Source organism: Schistosoma mansoni, chromosome 3, assembly GCF_000237925.1.
Source record: "Schistosoma mansoni strain Puerto Rico chromosome 3, complete genome".
Classification (NCBI taxonomy): domain Eukaryota; kingdom Metazoa; phylum Platyhelminthes; class Trematoda; order Strigeidida; family Schistosomatidae; genus Schistosoma; species Schistosoma mansoni.
This window is the reverse complement of record NC_031497.1, coordinates 13021794-13035564: the sequence shown is the minus strand read 5'-3', so window position 1 is coordinate 13035564 and position 13771 is coordinate 13021794. Positions and strand designations below refer to the sequence as shown.

Below are 13771 nucleotides of genomic sequence, written 5' to 3'. Positions count from 1 at the left end.
ACTCCTAAACAATAATCTCCAACAATAGAACCCATAGAAAAAACCAAAAGTGTAGAAGAAAACGTGATATTTAAACTAGCCTCATTTGAAATATAACAACTTTGTATGTATAGTAACCAAATATGATCTTTAAACACTAGAAAGCTAACTAACCATAATGTAGAGACAATCAATAAGGGAACATCAAGGTCATGCGAAAATCTGAATTTAAAAAATGTCCCCGTGGTTGTCGTTAAGAAAAAGAAATTAACATTTATTAACAAAAATAAGATAAACTCTTATCTCCTTAACCCTTCCGCAGGATGTGTGCAATTAAATGAGCGTATAAAATTAATAAGCTAACATCGAACTATAATATCGTTGGAGTAAGATATTTAAAGTGTAGTTAAAGGAATTAGGTGAAGTGGTATCAGAAACAATTATCACTAAAATCGTGTGAATATAAAAAATAATTAAAGCAAGGAGGGGATAGTTTTGAGTGTAAAATCAATAATATGGAATATAGATCTCTCTTAGTGAATGTCAGTTGATTTTAGCTATATTGAACGTCTTATTAATTTCTGATGACAAACTACTAATTTTTAAGTACACCCTATAAATTCCAGATTTATACAAAGATATTTGTTTGAAATGGAATTTGTGTTCGTTTTCAACAAGAATGTTGACTTAATAGACATTCTACATTTTTTCGTTACCTCCTTTCCTTCTCTAGGATTCATTTTAGACATTTATGTAGGCCATTTTATCCTATTTGTGAATGGGATTCTCATATATGAATTAGTGATGGATCCCTGAAAAAATTTCACTTACAGAAAACAAACATCAAATGACTCAGCTAATCAATCTCTGTGGTTGGGTTCCATTAATCAGAAAGAGGAATCTTATATGTTCTTTGTATTATCGAATATACAAGATTTATCTTACTGTATTTGGGTCAAGGAAAAACCTTTTTTTTAGTTTTGAAAAACGACAACAAGATACGACAAAATGTTATGCAGTCTTTCATTGTTATTATTCACGGTAATATAAAACGTAGTATTGAAATATTTCTATTACATCACCATGTTCATTGATTGTTTTTATATCTTCACAAAACTAATTTTTATATATATTACAAATGATCATTTTTGAAAGACTAGCCATTCATGTCTTTTATTTAAATATAGAAAAAAAACATGAAAATAATGTCAAATATTTTTTTAGTGTCTGCTTATCATTTATTATCAATATTTTCCTAAGGACAATTTATTTTTCATTCGTTCTTTTTTTGTTATCATTAAATTATTCACAAGGAGGGACTGTTAACACATTTGAAAAAAGTCTCCTGTGTGACATTGTCAAGAAATTATTTTAATATTTTTCCATCTGGTGGTCCTCAACAATTTACTTCAATACAAGTTAGTTATGTTCTATAATCTTTCACTAAGTTTGTATTTAAAGTATTATTTATCAATAGTGTTTGGTAAGAATATTTTAAATTATATGCTTAGTTTGATCACATGTATTTTAATACTTTTATTGTTAGTCACTGAACATTTCCGTTGTAGGTATATTCAAAATTGAGTTGATCATCAATGTCTGTCTACAATTCAGACTATTTAGACCGATATCTTGATATTCAGAAACCTCAGAAATGTAATCTGATAAGCCTTAATAGGTTGATGAGTAACAGAAATCTCGACTTGGATTCAGAAAGTTCACTTTACCTTTTCCAGCTTGCCTTACTTGTGGCGTAGACGAGATTTTTTTTTATTTATCTGAACACATAAACATTGGTACAAAGGGGCACCGAATATATATGCGCCGCACAAATCTCCTTTGATTTGTGTGAGGTCTGTGATACTGCCCAGGTGCCCAAACTGAAGCAGGTGGTTTTCTTAGGGGGCCACACCCGGAGCCTTTGACCTAAAGGTCTGATCCACAAGGCAGTGGAGCATCGTAAGGAGATGCAGTCCCATGGTAGCCGGTGACCAACGATTGATTCATACGCCATTTGTTCCTTCAGGTTACTGGAGCCCATGTGCACCATTGGTTTGGAATCAAGGTTTTCCAACTCCCCTAGGTGGATTTTCAGTAGACGAGATAGTGTCTTCCAAATCAAGAGAGACTTCACTCAAGAGCAGTCCTCTCTATATTACCTTACAGCTGTGGAAGTGGGAGACTTGCAAAGACTACAGGTTTCTTATCATAGCTATTTTCGAAGAATTCTCCATACATCATGATTGAGTGAGCAATGTTAAAATGAAGCATAGGTGAAAATTCTTAATCGGTTAATAAGGCTGTAAATGTTCATCGACTCAGATGGTGGGATTATGTATCACGAACCCCACCACCACTGCTTAGCTCGACGGATGGTGTTATATGATCTAAAAGTAAGTAGGAGGCTACGGGGGACTAGAAACGACATGATGTCAGTCTGTAAAATCACTGACTGTTAGTCTGGATTGTTTCGGTCAATCCAGACTTACCTGTTATGATCTGCGTTATGATCTTGTTCAGTGTTTGAAGACTTCGGGTTACATAGTTCAGAATTGGTCGCGGTGGTTTGAATTCACACATTATCTTTTTCTTGATTTTGAGTTCTGTTATTCGCTCATTGATATCTTTAGATTGTGTACTTTCAAATCTTATTATCGATGTTTAGTCTTTTTCAGTATAATTACTACGACATTATTTCGATCATTTTTGCTACTTGTGTTGTTATTTTCACTTTATTCGGGCTAATGTGGTGGGTCAACATGGTCCAACACAGATTTGTCCTAGGCTCTACGTTGATCATAACAAATAAACTACTGATATATTTTGGTATCGTTAACACTCACGTGCTATTTTTAGGATTTTAGTGAATAACAATAAGATACTTCAAAACACATTTTGTCTTATTTCGAAACTTGTCAGCTGCATTTGCCTATTTCCATTGATATCGAAAACCAGTAATAATTTCAAATCGCTTAAAATTCTTCCATTTATTTTTGTATATTTTCATACTTAGTTCAGATTACCATACTAATAAATGAGTTTTAATTATATAGCTACACAGAAGTTTGCTCATGTAGCTCAGTGTAATTTATCTAATCAGATGCTAGCTTATCCATTCAACTTCAAGCCACCTTGTTTACGTGAGGGTTATAAATACTATGTGAACTAGCTACCCTAGTAATAGCAAATAATGATCGATATGCTGATGAATGCAGTGATATCCATACTGAGGCCTCCTAAATAGGTGATTTCAGATGTTTTCAAGTATTGGAATCTACCGAGTTACTTGTATAATATTGTCACCGGAGCAGAACAGTCCCACAGAGGGAACTGTGATAGAAATACATGGATCATTGGACATCCTTATCTCAAACGTGGTAAATCATTTAGTCACAAGCCAATATTGTGCACATCAGAACATTGTGTGTCCGACGTTTTGTTACGAGATTGACGTCACATCAACCTTAGAAATTTGAGTTCTTTCTACTGTACTTTTACAATGTTTGCTATTCAAAGAAGTACCGAATTTACAGCACTTCTATCAATACCCAGACATTAAAGCATTAAGGGCACATCAGAACAATTTTAAAATAGACTATGCTCTTCAATAATAGACAGTTCATTATGCTTTTCATCAGCAAGTGTAATATAAGAGAGACGATAGAACTAAATCATTTCCATGTTACACAATCAAGAACAATTCTCAATTTACATCAGTGTTATTATTATTTTTTGTCACGATCTATCATTTCTTTTGTACTATTTAAACTTGTGTTTATTTATTCTGGTTGTTTATTTACTCTGAAGAAGTTGCTTGCACGAAGTCACGAAATACATCTTTTCTACTCATTGGGATATAACAAGAAATATATTTATAACTAACTTTTTACCCAACGCTCAATGTATTTGCAGTTATCAAGTCCAACCTTGGCATTGATACCTATAAATCTATCACTTCGCTGACTCATTCGTATCAAAAGTTTTGTTATTTTTCATTTTTATTCATCAAAAATTCGATTCAACTAATAAATTCCTTTATTTGTTTATTTATTTCAAAAAAATATGCATCAAACTTTAGTCTCTGAATATGGAGTACAATCAAATAACTCGAATACCATTTGGTATATTTTCACGTGCCTCAAATCTAACTAAATTAAATATGAAAGATAATCAAATCGGTGCTTTTCCACCGGGTAAATGTACTGCTCCATATAATTTTTTTATTATCCAATATTGGTTGATAACTACACCGAAGCCATGCGTCATTTTCATTTTTACCGTTTATAATTACATTCATGCGTACTATATTCTATGTAAAAATGTCTTTGCAAATAATATTCACTTATCAATATCAGTCATGTTGGGTGTGAGACGGTTATCACCGATAGCATCAAATGATCGTTGCGCTAGAACGTAAATTAACTGAAATTGTGGTTGTACTGTCGGACTCTGACCCATGATGTTCTAATGGTTAAGCGCTTGCTATGAGAATTGAAATTCTTGAGTTTGATCCATAATGTGAGGCCATAGGCACTCACTACTAAGGAGTCGCATGCTAGGATTAAACAGCTGTCTAGCGCTTTCTACTTTTCAATAGTCCCCCGACTGACTGTTACAAATACCACCTACCAATAAGAAAATATATTTACTAGTAAAGTGTTATTCTTGCACAGGCACATTGCATTGGAAGTGGTATGAATAATCGTGGTTTATGTTGTGTTTAGCTGAAAGACTGATTTATTAGTATCTCGTATGTATGTATGTGTGTACGTGTGGGAGATCCGAGCTACTAGTATGTACAACTGTGTTGGTCAGGCTTGGGTTCCTCTTCTGTAGTTATTATCGTGTAAATAAGATACATTCCTCTCCATATATATATATATATATATATAATAAGAGATATTTTATCATTAGGGATGTACTCGTCAGAATCAATGAAGCATTCAAGTGATCGAAAAATCAATAATAGTTCTAAAAAATCACAGTTCTAGATGGAATATTCACATTCTCACTAGATTTAGCTTGAAACACATAATCTTAAAATCTTCAAGTTATCGTATTTAAATTCTAGAGATATTACTTGGTTTCCCATACTAAGGATGATGGAGTGAAGTCGGAACCTGTACCTCAGAATTTAGTAGTAAGGACCCATACAGCCAACTTGAATTCTCTTAACGGCAAGTCTCGAGCATTACTTTTGTGCTGATGATTGATTGTATGAAGTCATTCGATCTGTAAATTTACAATTTAGTGATTTTATCAATTTTATTAATTGTTACTAATTTTTTAATTTGTTTTCCATTGTCTCTACTCTGAAATGTCATTCACATTTTCGCTTTACATAACCTTGTCAGTTGAAAAACACTTCAGTGGTTATTACTATTTCTACTCTTTCTACTACTAATACCACGACTACTACTACTACTATCAATAATAATAATGATAATAATTATTATTATAAGTGTATATAAACTGACTTAGTTTATAATCAATATTATTTTGAAAATACTACATCATATTTGTTATTATCTTCGTTTATTTTATTTATTCTATTTCATTATGTATATATTTGATTGTTAATTATACTTATATACTGGGCAATGTATACAAGATATTAAAAGTTGGACAAGTTTAGTTGAATTAAATGTTGGTACAAATCAATTAACAAAGCTTCCAGATGATATAGAATATTTAATCAATTTGGAAGTATTAATTTTGAGTAATAATCAATTAAAAGTGAGTGATTTCTATGTTATTTTTGGTACTTTATGATATTTCTTTATGTTGATGTATTCATGTATATACATGTATGTGTGTGCAGTGCTGGGTACGTTTCGATTGTACACTTTAGATACAGTGATTTTTTTTAAACATCTATCTTGTTCCAATAACCAATTCCTATATTAAAATGGTGGAGATTTCAAATGAGGGGCTATGTGTTTTCATTAAATTGTGGAAGACAACTATATTGTACATAATATATGAGTAGAAAGAAAAGCCTAATTTATTAATTCCTAAACAAAATTTTTAGATGATAAAATTATAAGATGGTAACAGTCAGTTACTTGGACAAAATCTTATCCTCCATTCATTATGTAGCATAATCACGAGAAAAATTTTAAATTTTTGTTTTGATACTTTGATTTTAGGTAGTTGAGGGTAGTTAGAAGAAAACTCGAATAACTCAGTCTTAGATTATGAAGTTAATTGGCGCATGTTTGAATCCCACAGAGAACACTGGGATTATTGATGATTGCATTTAGTCACCCGATATTTCAAAACAGTACATACCATATCTAGTCATTTAAATTAGTTCACACATTGAAAATTGGTTGACAGTTTTTGATTAGAACTAAGGGTCTGGATGAACATGACATTGGTCACTACTCTATAACTAATCAATTGTTGACGTTGATTGTGTATATTGATGAGATTATTTATATTTTAAGGTTGAGTTTTATTTTAAACTAATTCTTTGTGATGAATCTATGAAAAAAATTTATGAGAGTACTAAAGAGGTTGTTGATACAGGGTGGATATCCATGGCATTTCTTTTTCACACACATGAGAAATTCTTCATTTATTGTTCATTGGTTTATTACAAAAACAAATCGTCAAATGGCAGGATTCGTTGTTTTATGCTATCCAATATCTCGTAATGTTGTTTATTTTCAACAAGCTTTTTTAAAATTCTTATAATTAGCAGTAAAATTGATCATAATTTGTTGAATACTGTACGAAACGTTCTATAGTTGACAACCAAAAGAATTAATGAGACTTTTTTAAATGTATTTTTATTTTAGAAATCACTGTCTTACTTTTAATCTTATGTCTAGTTAATTTATTTCTTAAAAATAATATTTATAAAGTCAATAAAACGGTACACTGAGTAGTCTGATTAGAAATAAAGGAACAGAAATGAAACAATATTTGAGGGAACAATTGTTTTCAATAACTTCATCATCAGGCTCTACAGTTATAAGTCCATAATTATGATATTTTACAAAGGCCAACATGAGGCATGTATTAATTAATTTGACAATGTTATGTGTTTGGCCTTTGTAAAATATCATAATTATGAACTGATGATGAAGTTATTGAAAACAATTGTTTGCTCAAATATTGTTCATTTTTGTATATTCTATGGGGATCTTTAAACTGCAGAAATGAAACAGTAGAATACAATCAGTTCATATGGAACAGTTAGTTAAAAATGGATGAAAATCAGACATTCGTGTGCTATTTTCTTTATTATTGCGTGAAACTTCTGAGTATTGTTCAATGAGATTAACTTCCAAAATCCAATCTTGAGTTCTTTGACTTTCTGTTAAAAGGTTTTTAATATGACTTAACTGTTTCGAGCGACTATAGATGTTATAACTTCTCATTGAAGCCTCATGAAACCTGTAAACAAAATCGTTTTGATCCTTTCGATAGATTGCTATAAATGTTTATTATTATTAAAATGTTATGTTACAAATTGTTGGTGTTGGTCGAAAAAGCCACTCATTGATTTGAATAGAATAGCTTTATTTATATTTATTAATGTGATTGAAAAATAAATTTTTTAAATAAAAATTCTAATGTTTACAGCATCCGTAGCAGTAGGCCTCAACATACACGAAGGGAAAACCAAGATCCTCAAATACAACACGGAAAGCACTTAGTTTCCAACTTACGCCTGTAACTCCTCGTGGGGGAGCATAGGTCACTCATCAGGATTCGCCATCGAACTCAGTTCTCGGAAATCCTATGCAGTAATTTCCGATTGCACTCCATTCATTTAGTGTCTGGTTCCAATTCTCGACACAATGTGCTCCTTGGTCTTCCGCTTTTCCTTTTCCCTTCAGGATTCCAAGTCAGCTCTTGCCTCGCCATGCAGTTTGATGATTTCCACAATATGTGTTCTATCCACTGTCAACGTCTTTTCCTATTTTTCTCTTCAGCTGGAAGCTGGTTTGTCCTCTCCCATAGTAAACTGTTGCTGATGTTATCCGGCCAGCAGTCATTGAGTGTCTTGCTCAGACAATGGTTTATAAATACTTTACCCTTTTTATGATGGTTGTAGTAGCTCTCCAATTTTAAGATCCGTACAGTAGAACTGTCTTGACGTTCGTATTGAAGATTCTAACTTTGATAGTCGTTGACTGTTGTTTTGAGTTCTATATGTTCTTCGATTGTAGAAATGTTTTCCTTGCTTTGTCAATCCTTGCCTTTACATCTGCATGCGTAAATTTATATATATATATATATATATATATATATATATATATATATATATATATGCGTGAGATGGTGTATATATATATGCGTATGCTGTTCTGATACAGACAGTTGTTTTCATTTAGTTTTAGGTCAAGAATTTCCGTGTTAGTTGACTCTTTTTCCGTTTAGTCGAAAAGTATTGATCTGCTGTCTAGACTGCGTGAGAATACGTGTGTCTTCCTTGACCTTGATTTTTTTTGACGAATCAATAGATCAAAACCGGAAATGAATTCTAAATTACATCATTTTTGTAATTAAGAAAACGTCTAGTGTTTATTCTCAGTGTTCGCTATCATTTAACATAACAAATGTTGTAAACGTACATTTATAAACCGTAATTATCATTATTATTATTATTATTATTGAGTTTGAATTTGTAGGACACTGGATTTCTCCGATTCACTATTTTAAAAGCTACGCACTCGTCACAATATATGAAGGTTTCAAGAGCGATTCCTTACACAGAAGTGCCTTTTCATAATTCTAAATAGTTGTTTACTAAAATCAATCCACCCTGTTTTTTAATGGTTTTTATACAATTGATTTTATTCTGTGATGAAATTTATCTTCACTTTAAGCTGCTACTATGCATACCAGAGTATTATGCTATCTTTGATCAAGTTTAAATTCCAAGTAGTATGTGCTATAATGTCGGTTGAATTTTTTTTCATGGGATTATTCAGACGAATTGTTTATGTGCGTATCTTAAATGCAGTGTCATTGAGCTGTAAATTCACGATGTTTCCCAATCTATTTTTTCATGTCTATGGTCTATGTTATTTCTCGGATATGTCTTTCCGTAAGAATGACTATTTGCATTGAATTATTTGTATTTTGACTATAATTAGATCAGCTACCTAAGACTATTGACTTGTCAGTCTTTCGGTTCTACTGCTCGACTCGACCAGTAACCTCGTTTATATTTTTCTATACTTTTTGCTTGTCCGAAATCTGCTTCTTTCTTTCTATCCTACTATTAGCCCGAGCGAATAGGGTAATTTCTCCCATAAATATCCATCCATATATTCGTATGTTTAGTCGGATACTACTTGGGCATGCAATCTGAAACATATGGATTTCTTAGGGTATCACTCCCTGAGTCTTCGACCTGTGTGTCTAATCCACAAGGCAGTAAAGTAACATCAGGAGACTCAATCTCATTGTATCCGAAGACCAGAATACATCTGTACGGAATTTATTCGCACGAGATTCTGAGGCCCACTTTCACTCTTTCTTTTAGATGGATCCTACGTTCCCACCAAACTACAAACATTTACTTATAATATAGTTTAGTAGATTCATCAATAATCTTTCTATCATCCTTTACGTTGCTACTTAATACAGTTTATTGCTTTCCTAAAATAAAGTCCAAAATGAAATATAGGGGAAATGGTGTGGATGATTGAAAAATTGCAATGAGAAATTCTGCTTTATGTCGAAAACGCATTATGTTTTTGTATAAAATTATTTTAACAGAGAATTTTTTCGGCATTAGCAAATTATTTGGAAACGAGGAGGGGTTTTAGAAAGGGCTACTTAAATAAATACCATTTAAACTACTCTTTACAGATAGTACATAAAGACTACAGAAGTATCTTTATAGTTATATGAGTATTATTATCTCCTGCAATAAATGGTTATGGAGGTTTTTCTATTTAACCCCACTTAAATAGTCTAAATCGTGTGATCGCGAAAATTTTAAAATTTTTACTTTAGTGAACAAAAACACTTACTTAAAAACTCTTCACATATCTCACATTAAAGTTTTAATAATTTTGAAATAATATTAATTGTTGAGTAGAAATGTAATGTTGTCCAGATTGAATTTACTGCAATCTGTTCATTTATTGGTCGAATTTGGACTATTGCCAAATACAACAATATATTTATAATTTAATATTATGGTTTCGTGTTTGATTTTACTGTTACATAGGAATAAAGTTTCTAGTTGCTTTATTTCTTGAACAAGAAAAAATGATTGTTCTTTTTATTTTATAAAATACTCTGCTTTCTACTGCCCCAGTTGTTTATTTGGTTCATGATGCATCCATACACATACATACATATAAAACAGACTAGCATTATTTTATGTAAGTTAAAATGGGAAAAAAAATTTCCTGTCTCATACTTCACGGTAGGAAATATATTGCAACCCTGGATTGTTTTTTGTTTCAATGTTTAATCGAACAATGTCCTTGTGTCAGTAAAACAGAATGATCAATGCCAATCTAGAAAGCATGACTTAAAAATTCCAGTCAACCAATCAAAGTTAGTGATTTATGAGCCATTGACCTTGACCATGTAAATTCCTCGATTCACCGATGTAATTTGATAAATTCGTCTCCAAATGCATGCTTCTCCTGTCCAAAAATGAACTTATTTTGGACCCTGGAAAGTTTATAATTGAATACATCACATAGTTATGTCTAAAACATTCAAGATGCTTTTAATTCACATGACTTTACCAAAAATTTCAAATTGTCACTCAAACACTTAATATCCCTGTTGGAATTCATTATTATTACTATTATTATGTGTCGATTTCTTACTTTATTGTTTTTCTTGATTAGAAGGAAGTAGTTATCTCATTTCATATTAATAATGTCTTGAAATAAAGCCATTAATAATAGTAATAATAAACCGTCGCGATAACATCTGTCTCAATAAATATAACGAACCTTGTATATGGAATATACTTTCCGAAAGTTAATGAATTGAGAAATTAAAAACTATAAGTGGCAAATTAAAACCTTGGATAAAGACAAAAGCTGAAGACAGTTGCAGTGGGATTCTAGCCATGTCACCCAAAGTCTCTCGAAATCTCTAAACAGTAACTCTTCTCCTGACACAATCCAGCTGAGCAGTCAATAACTATTTGGACTGATGTCATATCTCAGTATTCCAACATCTGTCGTCCTTTTCTCTGTTAACCACAATTACTTTTCGAAATGGTTGATGGTTGGTTATGTATTCTACTACCCTGCTCAATATAATTTATTTCTAAATAGTTATAGAATTATGATCATAGTTCCATGCTTCCTTTCCTCTTTAAATACTCTTTAGTTAATCTAACAATGACGAATGCACCAAATCCGTTTGGTTTTTTTCATGTGATCTGTAATTTTATTTCTTTAAAATTGTTCTCTTTTCCAATGTGTATATTTTACTTTGTTATTTCTTCCTTCCCTTTCTTACACCCTTCCTTATTCTCCTACTATTAATCTTTTGTTACGTTTTTCCTTGCTATTTCCTTAGCAAATCCCAGTAACTATTCGAGAATTACAGAAACTACAAGTTTTAGACCTGGAAGAAAATCATTTAGAAAGCTTACCTCCAGATATTGGTATGTAATCGTTTCTTTGTTTTCAATGGTGCTTTTACTGTTTAAAAATTCTCTTCATTTTGTTAACGTTGTCTTTCTAATGATTTTTTCGAAGGGAAAGGGATGTTGTCAAAAGGTTTTTTGCAATCAATGACTGATATCAGTTAGCGACAGCCGTTAACCTCTAATTTTTAACTGTACAGCAGGACACATCCATACTCCTACACGGAGCCCTCTCTATTACATATCCCTAGGTTTAAGGGGTATATTTTACATTTACAGAATAAGTAATGTGACTAAGGTTAAATATAACCAATCTCTTTTCATTCATTTATATCATTAGAGTTTACTAGTAACTGTCTAATGTAGTGAAGTAGGTAATTTCGTTCAATGTATATTGGAATTTAATTACATTACTAATGCATAACAGTTGATTGTTCATTCACTGCAGTTTACTACGACCTGCAAATTTTACTTTTTATAATCAAATAATTTACAAATTTCTACTGGTTTTGGATTGAACTTTTCAGAAGGAATATTTTACCATGTATCTTGTAATCATAAATTATGCTTGACTAATACTATTATTTAAAAAATTATTTCTTACAAATAATTTCGATTTATAGAAAATAAAAATAATAACCTGATTCGAATAATTGACCTAATTTGTTAGAATAATTATGTAAACACATTTCGAAGATCTATTGAATTCGAACGCTAATGCGGTCTAGGCATATATGTGGTGTGTGCTACTCATATTGACAGATATAAGTATTATGTAACAGCAATCAGAAGTGGAATGCCTGCCCGTAGAAGATTAAATTGTAGAGAACGGGAAGAGAAACAGAGAGCAGTTATAATAATAACAGAATTGAAGGAGTCGTGAAGCATGTAAAAGACATTTTAACGAAGGTATGGAAACGATGTAATTAGTGTATGGTTTCCATATTTTATGAAGGCATTCTGTAATTTTGCATTGATAAATAAATTGGTTTCCTCCACCTGAGTTCTTGTTCACTACATATAAACATTGATGATTTAGTGTGAACATATCACTTTTGTAAGGGAGAGATGGTTGCTCAGTCATTCTCAACTCTATTGGGTTTTTTTGAGATATTAAATAATACTTACTTTAATTCTACATATTTACTTTAAGTAACCAGTTTATTCAACTAACTGTAGAATTAAAATTAGGTTAATTTGTTTGATCATGTAAATGAACTTTTTGATATAATTTTCTAATAAAAAACCAATGATAGAAAAAGATCAACTTTTGCTATCAATCTACAATAAATAAGTAAAATGAACCAAACACTTACAATAAAAAAACCCATTTGGAACTGATGATATGTTTAGTAATTATGTGTGTCAAAACGAAACAGAAAAAAATCACTTGTTGTTTCTTATTTTATCTATATTTATGGATGATCTTCATGTCAAGCGTCTTTTTTCAAACCATATACACCATTACTTCTGGGCTCATAATGATTTTGAATTTCTCCTATTTACTGATTATTATCAGGTTATCTAGGTGAACTTCAAAGATTGGTGGTCCAATCGAATAGACTGACTAGTTTACCTCGAGAAATTGGGTAATTATTATTTTTATTGTCTTTCATCTAACTGAGTTATTTGATAAACAGATATCGTAATCATATTTTACGTGTGTTTGTGCGCCTTTTATACTCAAGTATATCGACCGTTCAATTCAAATATAATGTTTAACGGTTAAAAATCTGGACAATGGGAGATTCGTTTCGATTTTCTGTGTAAATATGAAATTCCAGACTTCGTTTATGGAGTTAATTTTTCCATCATTTATTAATACCAAAGCTGTAGGATATTTGAAACCAGAGAACATTGAAAAAATGTTTTGGACCAGCTTAAAGTGCTAATCTGTAGTGATCAATTACAAATTGATACTTAGTCAGACCCCTTGAGGTTTAGCACTGACCACGATACGCATATGGATTACTAAGTTGCGATAGAATAGTTTATTTGTCCGAATTCCATTAATTTAACATATTGTACATCGACTATTCAGTTTCAGAGATGATATCTTTTGTATTCTCAACACGGTGCAAGTGCGATGATCACAGTTTTTCACTATTAGAAAATTATGGACTATGCCCTTAGAACCTAGTAGCAGGCACATGGTATAATACTCTACATTAAACTTTTAAGTCCATAATAGGTGTGTGCAGG

General features: G+C 31.6%; 1 protein-coding gene across 1 annotated transcript in view; it reads left to right on the top strand.

The window, feature by feature from the left end:
- Smp_129120 (putative shoc2) overlaps nucleotides 1–13771 on the top strand; it is a gene marked incomplete at its 3' end in the record, with an annotated part of 52138 nt that overhangs the window by 33108 nt on the left and 5259 nt on the right. The window contains exons 10-14 of the mRNA XM_018799284.1: nucleotides 1293–1397; nucleotides 4058–4172; nucleotides 5591–5715; nucleotides 11500–11587; nucleotides 13089–13158. Coding sequence (XP_018651088.1) covers nucleotides 1293–1397; nucleotides 4058–4172; nucleotides 5591–5715; nucleotides 11500–11587; nucleotides 13089–13158 — 503 coding nt within the window. The remainder of the gene's footprint in view (nucleotides 1–1292; nucleotides 1398–4057; nucleotides 4173–5590; nucleotides 5716–11499; nucleotides 11588–13088; nucleotides 13159–13771) is intronic.